We start from the raw sequence: 13,322 nt of genomic DNA, 5'->3' as shown, positions 1-13,322 counted from the left end.
TGATAACACATGTCACGTATAACATCTCTAATGTGTTATCTGCTTATGTTAAACACTGCAACTTTAATGATAAGACGTATACATGGCTACAGTCACGCATCGATGATTTAATTTCTGATTACAAAAACAGACTTGCAGTTCAAATTCCATCTGCTCGTACCAAACGAGACCTGTTTGGAAATATAGCAGGCCTTTTTGGCTCAGTTAATTCTATATCCAACACTTACAAAATAACAGGTCAATCTCAATATTCAACTTGGTTGGCAAATCAGGTAGCTACTGGTTTTCAACACATCACCAATAGTAACGAAAACATTATCAAAGCGGTCAGATCTGAGGCGCAGGCGCTTCTGACGACCAGTCAATCAATTTTCAATCAGACCCGTACCATCGAGCATGACTTAGCCTGTAGATTGTACGCACAAGATTTGTTTACTGCAGCAAGACAAGAGATTTTAGATCTTCGTCTCCATAAAACACCTAGGCATGTTTTAAATGATCTTATTGAAATTTTAGATCTGCATAGATGGCTTGCATCAGAGAGAATGAAAAATATTAATTATACCATGGGCTGTTTAAATACTCGATTCTGATTGGCTGGAAGGTGTGCAGTAAAACCGTTTAATGCACAGGTAGTTCCAGTCAGTTTGATTACAGTTCGAAATTAATCCGCTACATTGGTAACCATAGTAACACAGATACACTTGCAAGCAGAGTGAGAGACGCATATGGAAACGTTTAGGTAGGCTAAATGGATGATTTTTGAATTTCGTTTAATTTGTATCAGTGTTGCCTGTCATTCATAAATAATTGTAATAAATCCATTAAAGAATCATTAAGTTAGCTATATGCTTAAGCAATGAGGGGACTGTATCTGCTAGACTTTAAAGAAGAGATCGACGCACACAGGTAACTCGTGCACGCATCTCTCTCTCTCTCTGTTCCTTCTCCTTCAGTTCTCTGTCTCTCTCTTTTAATAATGAATTTAAATAAATGTGAATTCATTCAAATAAAAGCAATCCGATGGCTCTACTTTATTTAAAGCGGACGGAGTGCAAGAACTGACGAGCCTTAACTTAAGAAATAACCGTCATTTTTACACGTCTGTTAAAAAATTACACTGTAAACATCAGTTACAGCTTTAACTTATTTTTAACTTGGCAAATAACCAAGGTATAAGCGGGATAATCCACGGCTAGCCATGCATTAAAGAATTGTAATGCACTTCGTAGAGGCAACCACCCTCCGCTTCGCGTCGGGTGGTTCTTCGCCTCTACGTCGTGCATTAAAATCCTTTAATGCATGGCTAGCCGTGGATTATCCCTTACGTATTCTGAATTGCTTTCAACTAGGGCTGAAACGATTAGTCGACATTGTCGACAATGTCGACAATAAAAAATTGTCGACAAATATCTTTGTTGTCGAGTAGTCGTTTGATCCCACGTGACCTAATGTAAGGGCCTGCAATATCGCGATTTGACCGCTACGGCGCTGTAGCGCTAGAGTGTAATGCAGCCGTTACAAATGCTATTGCGGTAGAAGAAAACACAGCGCGAATTATGACGGAGTGCAAACGAATCCGAACTAGTAAGGTGTGTAAAGTTTCACAAAACTGCAAATCAAGAATGCTGTCGTATGCAATACATGCAAGGCGGAACTTGCTTTTCACGGGAGCACAACATGCATGTTAAAACACTTAAAGAGGAAAAACCCGGCACGAGACGAGCCGGTGAGAGGTGAATATTCTCCAGCTGAAGCTAAATAACTAGCAGTAAATCTCTTTTTAGAGAATGCAATACTACTAATAATAGCAATAATATTAACAATAATAATATAATTACAGTAATGTGATGATTCATTTTTGCGTAGAATTCAATAAAGCTTGATCGAGCTTAGGAGTCGGGGCTGTTTTTATTATTGTAGCTCTATTAGGTAACGTTATTACAGTCTTATCCCTTGCCTGTATTTTGTTACATATTCATGAAGACTTACAAAAGGAGATGTTATGAAGAATATCATGTCAGTTAATTTTTTATACTGTAAATTAAAAGGTGAATGAGAATGTCTCTGTCAGCTCAGCTCAATTGTCATATCAATTAAAAAAAAAAAAAAAGATTCTTATAATAATTGTTTGCAGTTTAAGTGTGTCTGTAATGCAGCTGATAATTTTTTTTGTTTATTTTTTTCTATTGAAAGAGAACAGAATATTTAAACAATGCTTAGAGAGCATTTGTGTGTGATTTGAGTTGGACAGAAATCTGAAAACTTAAAGAGAATGACCTGTTTAGTTGCTCGAAGTTCATTAAAACAACCATTTCAAAAGCTGAAGTGATTTTCTTTTTTTATATTATAGTTAGAATATGTATAACTCCATGTTTTAACTAATTGAAAAGGCTGAATAATCGTTCCAAACGTACTGATTAGTCGGCGAAATAATCGATGAATAGTCGATTAATCGTTCTAATAATCGTTAGATTAATCGATTATCAAAATAATCGTTTGTTGCAGCCCTACTTTCAACATTAATGATGTATACTGGAAATGAATGTACTGGCTGTATTGGGTTCTTTGCCACTTTCCCTCTAATTCACCCAGATCAAATTTATCTAAATTCCACTACCATACGCTCTATTGGCGTGGTAGTGAGAGATCAAATTATAAAATGGGATCATCTGACGGGGTATATGACTTTGAAGGGCACTGAAACTTTGTTTACCACTCGCACCTGTTGCCATGAGACATCTAGTTACATTATCTGTACCTGCAACACTCTACAACCCTTTTCTTCCAATGATTCTAAGCTCATTAATGTTCAGTCACTGCATGGTCATTCTGATGCTGTTCAAGTGTCTCACACACAGTGGTGCGTCGTCAGTGAGATGAATTCCTTCTCCTATGGAGGTCTGACCTGCCCTGCGAACCACACGTTCTGTTTGGAAGTGAAAGAGGACTTTTCAATGGGTCAGATAAACATCCTGGGGAGGGTACCGATGGACGTGGACGTCTCTCCCTGGTGGGAGGACACTTTCTATGAACAGAGCACTCAAGCTTTGGTCAAAACAATGGACTTGGTGCAAGAAATCATCTTACAGACTGAGTACCATCTCAACCAAGCTCAAGTGGAAGCGAATCTGGCGAGAAAGACTGCAGAAATCCTGTCCAGCTCCTCTACCCGCTCAGCAAGGTATGCTTATACCTGGTGGGACTGGACGTTCCGTGGATGTGTCCTCGCCAGTGTGCTCATCTTCTTATTCACACTCTGCCAGTGCTGCTACTTCAGATGCCTTCTCCGCACAATGCGCACTTCAACGAACGTGGCCATTGCGCTCAGTCCATTACAGGTACCAGCCCTACGGAAACTGCAACCATAAGCGGACTTCATCAAATTTTGGCCCCTCAGGGACTGATCTAAATCTGCCCCAAGGGGCCAGGGGCGGAAACTGTAAGGATGGACTTTTACTAAGACTGAATTCAAGAATCCTAAACCGCAATAAAACAATAAAACTCACTAATCTGAAGAAGAGATCTATGGGACAGAGAGCACAACACAACTTCTCCAATCTCGTCTCTTCCCCCCATGCTGGGGTCCTGACTCCTCACACTATCTTCTCCCCCCAGGTCTCATTCAGTCATGCAAAACACACACACCTACTGTCTCCAGTTGTTTTATGAGAGGTCAAAATAAATACTTCTGGTGCGAATGGTAAAGAAGTTTCATTCCCGCAGCAGCAGAACAGTCAGAACAAAGAAAACAATGCCTGTTCTTCTGATGTGGGAAGATGCCCCAATAAAGATAATAGATAACCATTTGTGTTTATCCCCCAAACCCAGGCGTGACCACTTGGGCACGAGAAAGGGTCCAGCAAAAGCTGAATAAATATTTGGGTGCTAGATGTTTATTGTTCTTTTGTTCCACTTGGGTATTTAAAGGGAATTGGCAAACCACTCAAGGAAGCATCTGTAAACAGAACTTCCCACACTGTTGCTGTGTGTCTCTATTGCCAGGTATGCTGACTCTTTGAAACTATTTTTGATATTGCATTTTGAATGTTGTCTCTATTATATGCTGATCAGTTGTGTATTATGTATTCTTTTTAATTCTTTTTATTGGATGTTTAATTCTGCCTGGCAAAAATAAATGTTAACCTTGATTTATTCTGCATTCTTCTGAAATCATTATTTCCAGTAGATTAATGTGTAGTCTGGTGTTTCCGCAAAACTTTGTCCAGAATAGATCAAACTGAAGGCACTTTGAATGGACCATGGGGCACATCTTAGAAAAACCTTCTGATTTCTGACTATTTCCTGACTTAGCATGTTGTATGCTGCAAATATTATATAAATTATGCCTATGGGTCTGTAGTGTGCGACCGCATGGGGTAAAATATTTGTACTGCACCCTCTGACTATTTCAGGACTGGCTAGTTTGTGATCGTGAGCGCGCAGTCGCGACGTGACGTCTCAAAGTGACACTAGGTCCATAATGAGCGAATATTTGAAAGTATGAGATGCCTAGAATAATTCTTGGTCTAAATTAAATCACAACTAATCTGCGGATCAGCTGTTAAGATAGACAATTGGAATAAACAAAGAGTTACTTAAAATTTGGAGTCAGATTAAATTATTCATGGAGTCAGAATTAAAATTGGAAATCCACTGTTTAATAAATTAAAGTGATTTTTCCAGAAGCGCCCGAAAAGACATACACGCTGAATTCCCTTCGAACCAAGACACTGGACACCGTCTTTGGGCCGGTGATTGGAGCTTACAGTCTCATGCCAACAAATGATAGTCAAGGATCCGAGTGAAGTGCGTTTGTAGAGGAGATCTAAACCAGATATGAGGCAATAATGTCTCTGAGCGTTCTCTGAGAAACACTTCCAGAGCTGAACTGCAGTGAGATGATGATAGATGCTCCTCATGAAAGAGACAAAAGAATAACCCAGAAGAAACTAGTTACCTCAGAGGATCCAGGAGTCTTTTCAATGATCAAATGTAGAAGTTCTGCTGCGTCTCGTTGTTCATGAACTTTGGGTTTGATGGAGAGAAAGCAAATAACAATCAAACACTTATATTGAGTAACTTTCATCAGCAGAAACATTGACTGAATGCTTGAAACAGCAATAAAGAGACCAACCGTCTGTAATGCCGAGGCTCTTCGTGACTCCAGCTGCTGAAACTGCAGTTCTCTGTTGTGTTTCTAATTCACTGAACAACTTCTTCAACTCTTCAGCCAAGTGTCCATCAGACGAAACACCGTCTCTGTCCAAACTACAGAAGACATTGAGTGTTTATCGATCGGCTGTTTGTCATGTTGTTTCCACTGCTGGAAGTGAAAGATGTATCTTTACCTCTGGACATGTTCCCTGAATCTCTTCGTCATGAAGAGCGTCTGAAGAACTGCATTCAAGTAGGAGGTGTTCCCTTGATATTCCAGCCCACAGTATCCTGATATGAGAAACACATTAACACTGGACTGACGTCCATCCAGCTGACCAGAGAAACTCCAGAAACACATCCGGCAGATCTTACAACATACAGAGCCATCGAGTGTCCATCGAGATCAGAAACTGACTCTACGGTTCAAAGCAAATGTTGGCTAGGTTTAAAAGAGAGTAGGTCTGGACATAGTCAATCAATATTCATCAGCAATGAAATGAAATGAAATGTGAGAAAATAAGTCATCTATGACTGTGTGTTATTAATGTCCATCTTCAGAAAACACTCCCAATATGAACGGTTGTGTGAACTGCAGAGAACTCACTGAAGATCAGACTGTTTCCCACAGAAAACACACCGGATCATTGTGAGAAACACAGACAGTAACGTGAGGCATCAATGCTGTTCATCTCCACAGGGTTTCAGGGACAGAGAAAGTGTTTTCTCTCGGTACAGCTCTACTCTAATCATGATTCACACACTCTTTACTGATGGAGATGTTCAGATCAGATGAAGGGTTCATGTCTTACTTCTGTTCCTGGCTGTTGAGTCAGTCTTCTTTGTGTTAGTTGAGAAAGGACTCTGGAGATGATCATCTCTGGGTTTCTGTGTCTTCTGTCTCTGTAATATGTTTTAGAGGAACTTGATCAAACTCAAAGACTGTTTACACATTCAGCGCTACAATATCTGACTAAATGACAGTGTCGACAACATCTTTACAATCTACAACTGCATTATATTCAGAGTCCACAGACCCAACACTGCTGAATAATAGCAGAATAACAGAATATCACTATTAAATTAAATAACTACTATAACATAAAAAGATGGCATGTCAAACACCAATTATCTGTTATTAAACAAGCACACGAAGCTCAAACGATGTGTGTTCACAATGAAACCCCTAATAAAACACACACAACCTCTCCAGCAGCAACTGGTTGGGTGACTTCATTGGCCGTCATCAATCGCTGAACTTCACTCCTGTGGAAGAAAATAAAACCCTTTTTTTAATGAGCAGTTGATAAATATCACCATCATATCAGAAGAGAGTTTGAATAAGCTGGAGAGACATTGATGATTCTCACATCCAGTCCAGAAAGAGTTGACACACCTCACTTTATAAACACTGTTTAAGATTCTCATCATGACATGAAAAACATTCTCAATCTTTCTAGCTGAAAATCTGTAGACTAATGAGCAGTGCTGAAGTGATGACACACAAGTATATACTACACTGAAGCTTTACACCAGCGCTGTGCTGCTTACATCTGTTCACTATAATCTTATCATAACAGATTCAGTTCAGATCTAATGACACACACCACAGAATCCAACAGAATAATGTACATATTTGACAGAATCAGATTCATTACCTCTGATGTTCTCCAGAGTCTCCAGCTGCTGTAAGACCAAAAGCACAAACTCTGGTTAATTCTGCTCATAATCAGAGTCAGTGTGTGAATCTCAGCTAGTGTCAAGTGTACATCTTTACCAAGCCATCAATACTGAACTATAACTCTGAGAACTCTGTGTGTGTCGTACTGTAACTGTAAGAGGACAGACACTGAACTGTCTGACACTACTAGTCAATCTTTAGAAAAATAAATGTCATTTGCACAACTCCAGATGCTGACTGTCACTTGTAGTGCTTGTTAACGGCTGTCCTTTAGTTCACTGTGTTTCCCACGTTTACACAGTAACTTTGAGCTCTTCATCTGTGCAGTCATGACGGCGTATAACTATGATTGAGTTACTGACAGAACATTGCAGATCATCATGCTGTCACTGACCTTCTCTCACTGAAATCATGAAGTACTGTGATACTCACACTGATCTCTGTGTCTGTACACGAGTAAACGGGCGTCTGAACTGCTGTGGAGAAACACACACTTTAAGATCTGTTCAGATATGAGCTCACAGAAACATTAATATCTGTTATGAACAAAGTCTCTAAAGCTGCTGTGATCAGAAATAAAACTGATACCTGTGTGTGGAGCTCTCGTTTCTGAAGACGCCGTTCAAGGAACTCTTTGAGGAAAAAATAACAGGAGATGTGAGTAATTATACAAACACACTAATGAAATCTCACATACACTAATGCTTCAGTGACACAGTAAAGCTTGTGCATGTTGAGGCCGAGGGCCGTGAGAGAACAGCGTGAGGCCGGTGATGTGAATAATAAAGAGCTTCACCTGCGCGCCACACCGTCTCGTATCTCACAGAGGAGCTTCAGAAGCACAGAAGAGGAGCGCCGACAGTGAAGGACGAGAGAGGACCAGACCTGGACTCATGCTGTGTCTATGTGTGTGTGTGCGGCAGTCGTCCGTGAGGGTCTGCCGCCTTTACTTTCGGTTTGTGTTTGTTTATTATTAAAGTCTTTAAAGGTTCGCCGGTTCCCGCCTCCTCCTTCCCACAGCAACTAACCTCGTTACACATATTCAGTATAAATATATATAAATACCTCTGATACACTGCGGTCATCAAAGCGACGCCAGATTTCATCTTCACATCTGATGTCTGCATTATAACGTCCAACAACATAGTTTACTACGACATAGAGCTCATACTTCTGGGAGAAAACCTGTAACACAAGGAGGAATTATGATCATTATGTTAATTATATTTCTACATTATTACATTATTTTCTCTTCTTCATCCTAATCTGGGGCCGTATTCACAAAGAATTTTAAGGCTAAAAGTAGCTCCTAACTGGTGAATTTAGGAGCAACTCCTAAAAATAATGGGCATGTCTCTCGTAACTTTAGGACTCCTAATTTTTTTGACTAAGAGTAATTCACGAAGCATTTTAGCCCTAAAAGTAGCACCTAAGCCTGGGACAGCTTAAAAGAAGTCGAGAGGACTCCTAACTCACTAAGACCTATTCACAAACCGCTTTTTGTGGCATTTCACGCGAGGGAACAATTTTTCATTGTAGGCATAACTAGGGATGCAATAACGCCACCAACAACAAGCAAAACTAGGCATTGCATGTAAACTAATTGTAACGTTTCATTGTGAATCTTTGCAAACGTAGGCAGAGGCATATAGTGACAGATTAATCCAATAATGTTGCAAAGATATTGCATCAATCCATATGTTTCATTAGGCTACTAGGCTATTTGTTTTGCCTTACTCTTTATTCATTCAGGCTATTTATTCAGTTATTCCGTCCTTCGCACTACTTGTGTAGCGCACGCATTCTCAGACCTGTCACCTGTCACTCATCATCGTAGGGGAGGGGTTTGGAATCATTCCCGCGTTACAATCATCAGCCAATCAAGGTGGTCACTTCAGTCAAGCTCGTGCATGAGTAATGACGTCATCCATAGCAACGGAGACTCACTCTTAGTTTAGGAGTTGTCATTTTTCTTTATTAAGAGTAGGTCTGAAAGGCGTTGTGAATAACTTTTAAGAGAAAACTCCTAGCTAAAATCTTTTAGTGCGATTTAGGAGTACCTAGTGGTAAGATAAAATGCTTTGTGAATACTTCAGTGCACCTTTTTCATTTGCATCAAGTTTTCAAGCTGGTAGTTATTTCACCTAAAAATGAAAATTAAATATTCTGCAATCATTTACTCACCCTCAAGTTGTTTTAAACATGTATGAGTTTCTTACTTCTGCTGATAGTAAAAGATATTTTGAAGAATGTCAGTAACCAGACAGTTTCTGGATCCCATTGAGTCCCATTGTATTTTTTTCCTACTATAGAAATCAGTGGGGTCCATCAACTGTCTGGTTACTGACATTCTTCAGAATATCTTCTTTTGTGTTCAGCAGAAGAAGAAAAATAATTCATGTTTAAAACAACTTGAGGATAACTAAATGATTACAAATTAAATATTTTAATTTTTGGGTGAACTATCCCTTTAAGAAGCCACAACTAGATACAAATGAACTGTAAAATTACGGACCCATTTCAAATCTTCCATTTATGTCTAAAATACTAGAAAAAGTTGTGGCCGATCAAATGTGCTCTTTCATGCAATATAGTCTGGATAGGCCGCATCATAGCACTGAAACTGCGCTCGTTAAAATTACAAATGACTTACTTCTAGCTTCTGACCAAGGCTATATCTCAATACTAGTTTTACTCGATCTTTTACTCGAGACCGTTACAATTTTGTCTTTTTGAATCTGGAAAAATCTAAGATAACATCACTAAACTAGATGTACCGCATGGCGGTACAAAATATGACCGCCGCTCAGGCCTGCACTGGCTTTCCACAAAAATAAATGACGTGGTGCAATTTGGCTGTATTGCGTGTTTATGAATATACCTAAAAAAAGTAGTAGTATGTGCATGTCTGTCTGTGTGTGTGTGTGTGTGTGTGTGTGTATGTGTGTGTATGTGTGTGTGTTTGTGTATGTGTGTGTCTGTATGTATGTGTGTGTCTGTGCGTCAGAGGTGGGAGTAAGTCACTAAATGCAAGTCTCAAGTCAAGTCCAAGTCTTAACATTGCAAGTCAAAGTCAAGTCAAGTCATTCTGTTGTAAGGGTCAAGTCAAGTCATACTCTTTGTCAAGTCAAGTCAAGTCGCAACTTAGTCATCAAGTCATACCAAGTCACACACAGGCTCGTTTTACAATTTTTTTTTAACTCTGGGACTTTTATTACAGACACAGAGGGCTGATGGGTTACAAAAATAAATAAACTAACTTGTGTGTAATAAATAAAATATCATTAAGAAGCACTTTAAATGCTCTAAAATAAAAATAAATTAAATGAACACAAGTAAACAAGAATTAATAAAACTTTTCCCATCTTGTGCTAGCCATACATATAGTTATTTTGCTGTGATGTCAAATTTCCAGATACTTACATAATTGTGATGAATTTAATCCTTTTTAAGTTATTATTTTGCAGTGTAAGATTCCAGTTAACACCTTTAAATATTACATAAATATATTATGCATTTTTATTAAACTTAATGTGTATAAATCAGCAGCAAAAAGTAATTCTTGAAAAAATCTGCACAGTAATTTTATAAAATCTAAACATGTTAATAAAAACAAATTACTATTAGTACTCTTATAAAATTCAATCAGGCAGTCATACATTTCACAATTTTATATTTATATATTAATGTCAAGAATTCAGAAGTGTATTTATATAGCCTACACTACACAGAAATAATATACAATTAAATGATGCTTATTTTAAATGTATTGAGCAGGCTAGGTATAAAAAAATATAAGCTTTTAATAATCTTTCAGTGCGCAAAACTATGATAATGAAACGCTTCAAAACAGAACGCACAAAGCGCGTATGCAGAATGATGTGCTCAAAGCGACATGGAGTCACAGTGTTCAGCGCTGTGCTGCACAAGTGCGCATTTAAAAGTTCACGGCACAAAGCGAAGAAATGTCGAGCACACAAATCCTAGTGTATATCTGTCCAACAGTTTATTGATCATTTGTTTCACAGTTTTAAATTCCAGTTATTGTGCATTTGATGCCGATTCATAGTCCTTGTGATGTGCGTGATCTAACAAGCACACGGTAGTGAGTCGTTTAAAAACAGCAACAAACTCCAACAAAATAAAGTCATTTTATGCAAATCCACAGCCTTTTATCTACAGATCATGCATTATAATGTGAATATATCATATTGGAGAATGGAGAGAGTTTTACCGTGCATCCAACCGGAAGAGGCGCGCGCGCTGTTTGAATACTGAATGGAGAATGATTGACAGCCACAGAGGAGCGAAAACGAGTTTCCGTAAAAAAAATAAAAATTCACAATAATTGAAATAAATTATTTTCCACAAGTCATTTCAAGTAAATAGGCACAAGTCCGAGTCAAGTCTAAAGTCACAAGGAGCAAGTCTAAAGTCAAGTCGAGTCTTTTCAGAGATCTAGTCAAGTAAGTCTCAAGTCCAGAAAATTGCGACTCGAGTCAAGTCATATGACTCGAGTCTCCCACCTCTGCTGTGCGTGTATGTATGCGTGCGTACATGTGTGTGCGCATGTGTGTGTGTCTGTGCATGTGGATTTGTATGTGTGTGTATGGGTGTGTGTCTGTGCGTGTGGATGTCAGTGTGTGTGCATGCTTGCGTTTGTTTGTATTCCTGCATGTGTGTGTGTGACAGTATCATCCTAAACCAGCAACCCTTCGCTCAACACCACCATCTACAGGCCGATGAGTGTACAGTCACTAAATGTGCACATAAATGAATTTATTTTATACCCCCCCATGGATGAAATTCTACGAAACTTAGCATACCCCCAGAGGATGTCAAGTTAATCATATACATGAAATATGGTGCAGTTCTGAACATCTCAACTGAAGATAGGGGCGATTAAAGCAGAATAATATTGCATTTTCATTTTTTATGGGAGGGGCGCAAATCACAAATGAGTGATTATGGGCTAGGTTGATGTGGGCCCTTAAGAGCAACATACCATAAAAATTTCTTCATCCTCGGTGCCACGGTTCAGGTAGTTATTTAGGAAAAACTGCATTTTTTGGGTTTGGGGGGGCCCAGTGCGGGGGGGAGTGGCCCCCAGGGACCAAATGAAATTTTTCCGTAAAAGTCTAGTGGGGCTACATGCCCACCAAATTTCATGTTCCTCGGTGTTTCGGTGTCCCTGGTATCGTTGACGAAAAATTCAGATGACGAAAAAAAAACTAAAAAAAAACTTTGACAATCGATTATGGGCTAGGTTGATGTGGGCCCTTAAGACCAACATACCATAAAAATGTCTTCATCCTCGGTGCCACGGTTCAGGTAGTTATTTAGGAAAAACTGCATTTTTTGGGTTTGGGGGGGGCCCAGCGCGGGGGGGGGAGTGGCCCCCGGGGACCAAACGGAATTTTTCCGTAAAATCTATAGTGGGGCTACATGCCCACCAAATTTCATGTTCCCCGGTGTTTCGGTGTCCCTGGTATCGTTGACGAAAAATTCACGGGGGGCCCAGCGCGGGGGGGGGAGTGGCCCCCGGGGACCAAACGAAATTTTTCCGTAAAATCTATAGTGGGGCTACATGCCCACCAAATTTCATGTTCCCCGGTGTTTCGGTGTCCCTGGTATCGTTGACGAAAAATTCACGGGGGGCCCAGCGCGGGGGGGGGGGGTGGCCCCCGGGGACCAAACGAAATTTTTCCGTAAAATCTATAGTGGGGCTACATGCCCACCAAATTTCATGTTCCCCGGTGTTTCGGTGTCCCTGGTATCGTTGACGAAAAATTCACGGGGGGCCCAGCGCGGGGGGGGGAGTGGCCCCCGGGGACCAAACGAAATTTTTCCGTAAAATCTATAGTGGGGCTACATGCCCACCAAATTTCATGTTCCCCGGTGTTTCGGTGTCCCTGATATCATTGACGAAAAATTCACGGGGGCCCCAGCGCGGGGGGGGGGTAAGTGGCCCCCGGGGACCAAACTAAATTTTTCCGTAAAAGTCTAGTAGACCAACATACCATAAAAAATTATTCATCCTCGGTGCCACGGTTCAGGTAGTTATTTAGGAAAAACTGAATTTTTTGGGTTTGGGGGGGCCCAGCGCGGGGGGGGAGTGGCCCCCGGGGACCAAACGAAATTTTTCCGTAAAAGTCTAGTGGGGCTACATGCCCACCAAATTTCATGTTCCCCGGTGTTTCGGTGTCCCTGATATCGTTGACGAAAAATTCACGGGGACCCCAGCGCGGGGAGGGAGTGGCCCCCGGGGACCAAACGAACAATTTTCCGTAAAATCTATAGTGGGGCTACATGCCCACCAAATTTCATGTTCCCCGGTGTTTCGGTGTCCCTGGTATCGTTGACGAAAAATTCACGGGGGGCCCAGCGCGGGGGGGGGAGTGGCCCCCGGGGACCAAACAAAATTTTTCCGTAAAATCTATAGTGGGGCTACATGCCCACCAAATTTCATGTTCCCCGGTGTTTC

At 40.4% G+C, this 13,322-nt stretch overlaps 2 protein-coding genes across 2 annotated transcripts in view; one reads left to right on the top strand and one right to left on the bottom strand.

Moving 5' to 3' along the window:
- Window positions 1-13,322, bottom strand: part of LOC307151533 (uncharacterized protein) — a 197,238-nt gene that overhangs the window by 40,114 nt on the left and 143,802 nt on the right. The window contains exons 29-37 of the mRNA XM_079859626.1: window positions 7,904-8,023; window positions 7,427-7,470; window positions 7,271-7,314; window positions 6,816-6,843; window positions 6,363-6,423; window positions 5,970-6,060; window positions 5,352-5,448; window positions 5,138-5,271; window positions 4,961-5,028 (exon numbers count right to left, since the gene is read on the bottom strand). Of these exons, the coding sequence (XP_079715752.1) occupies window positions 4,961-5,028; window positions 5,138-5,271; window positions 5,352-5,448; window positions 5,970-6,060; window positions 6,363-6,423; window positions 6,816-6,843; window positions 7,271-7,314; window positions 7,427-7,470; window positions 7,904-8,023 (687 nt within the window). The remainder of the gene's footprint in view (window positions 1-4,960; window positions 5,029-5,137; window positions 5,272-5,351; window positions 5,449-5,969; window positions 6,061-6,362; window positions 6,424-6,815; window positions 6,844-7,270; window positions 7,315-7,426; window positions 7,471-7,903; window positions 8,024-13,322) is intronic.
- On the top strand, window positions 2,529-4,874 carry LOC307151547 (uncharacterized protein; the record flags this gene model as incomplete). The annotated part of the gene is made up of 1 exon (XM_079859649.1): window positions 2,529-4,874. The coding sequence occupies one exon, from the start codon at window positions 2,529-2,531 to the stop codon at window positions 3,369-3,371; it is 843 nt and encodes a 280-aa protein (XP_079715775.1). The 3' UTR covers window positions 3,372-4,874.

Source organism: Squalius cephalus, assembly GCF_949319135.1.
Source record: "Squalius cephalus genome assembly, chromosome: 23".
NCBI classification, from domain to species: domain Eukaryota; kingdom Metazoa; phylum Chordata; class Actinopteri; order Cypriniformes; family Leuciscidae; genus Squalius; species Squalius cephalus.
This window is presented reverse-complemented; position numbering and strand designations above follow the sequence as displayed.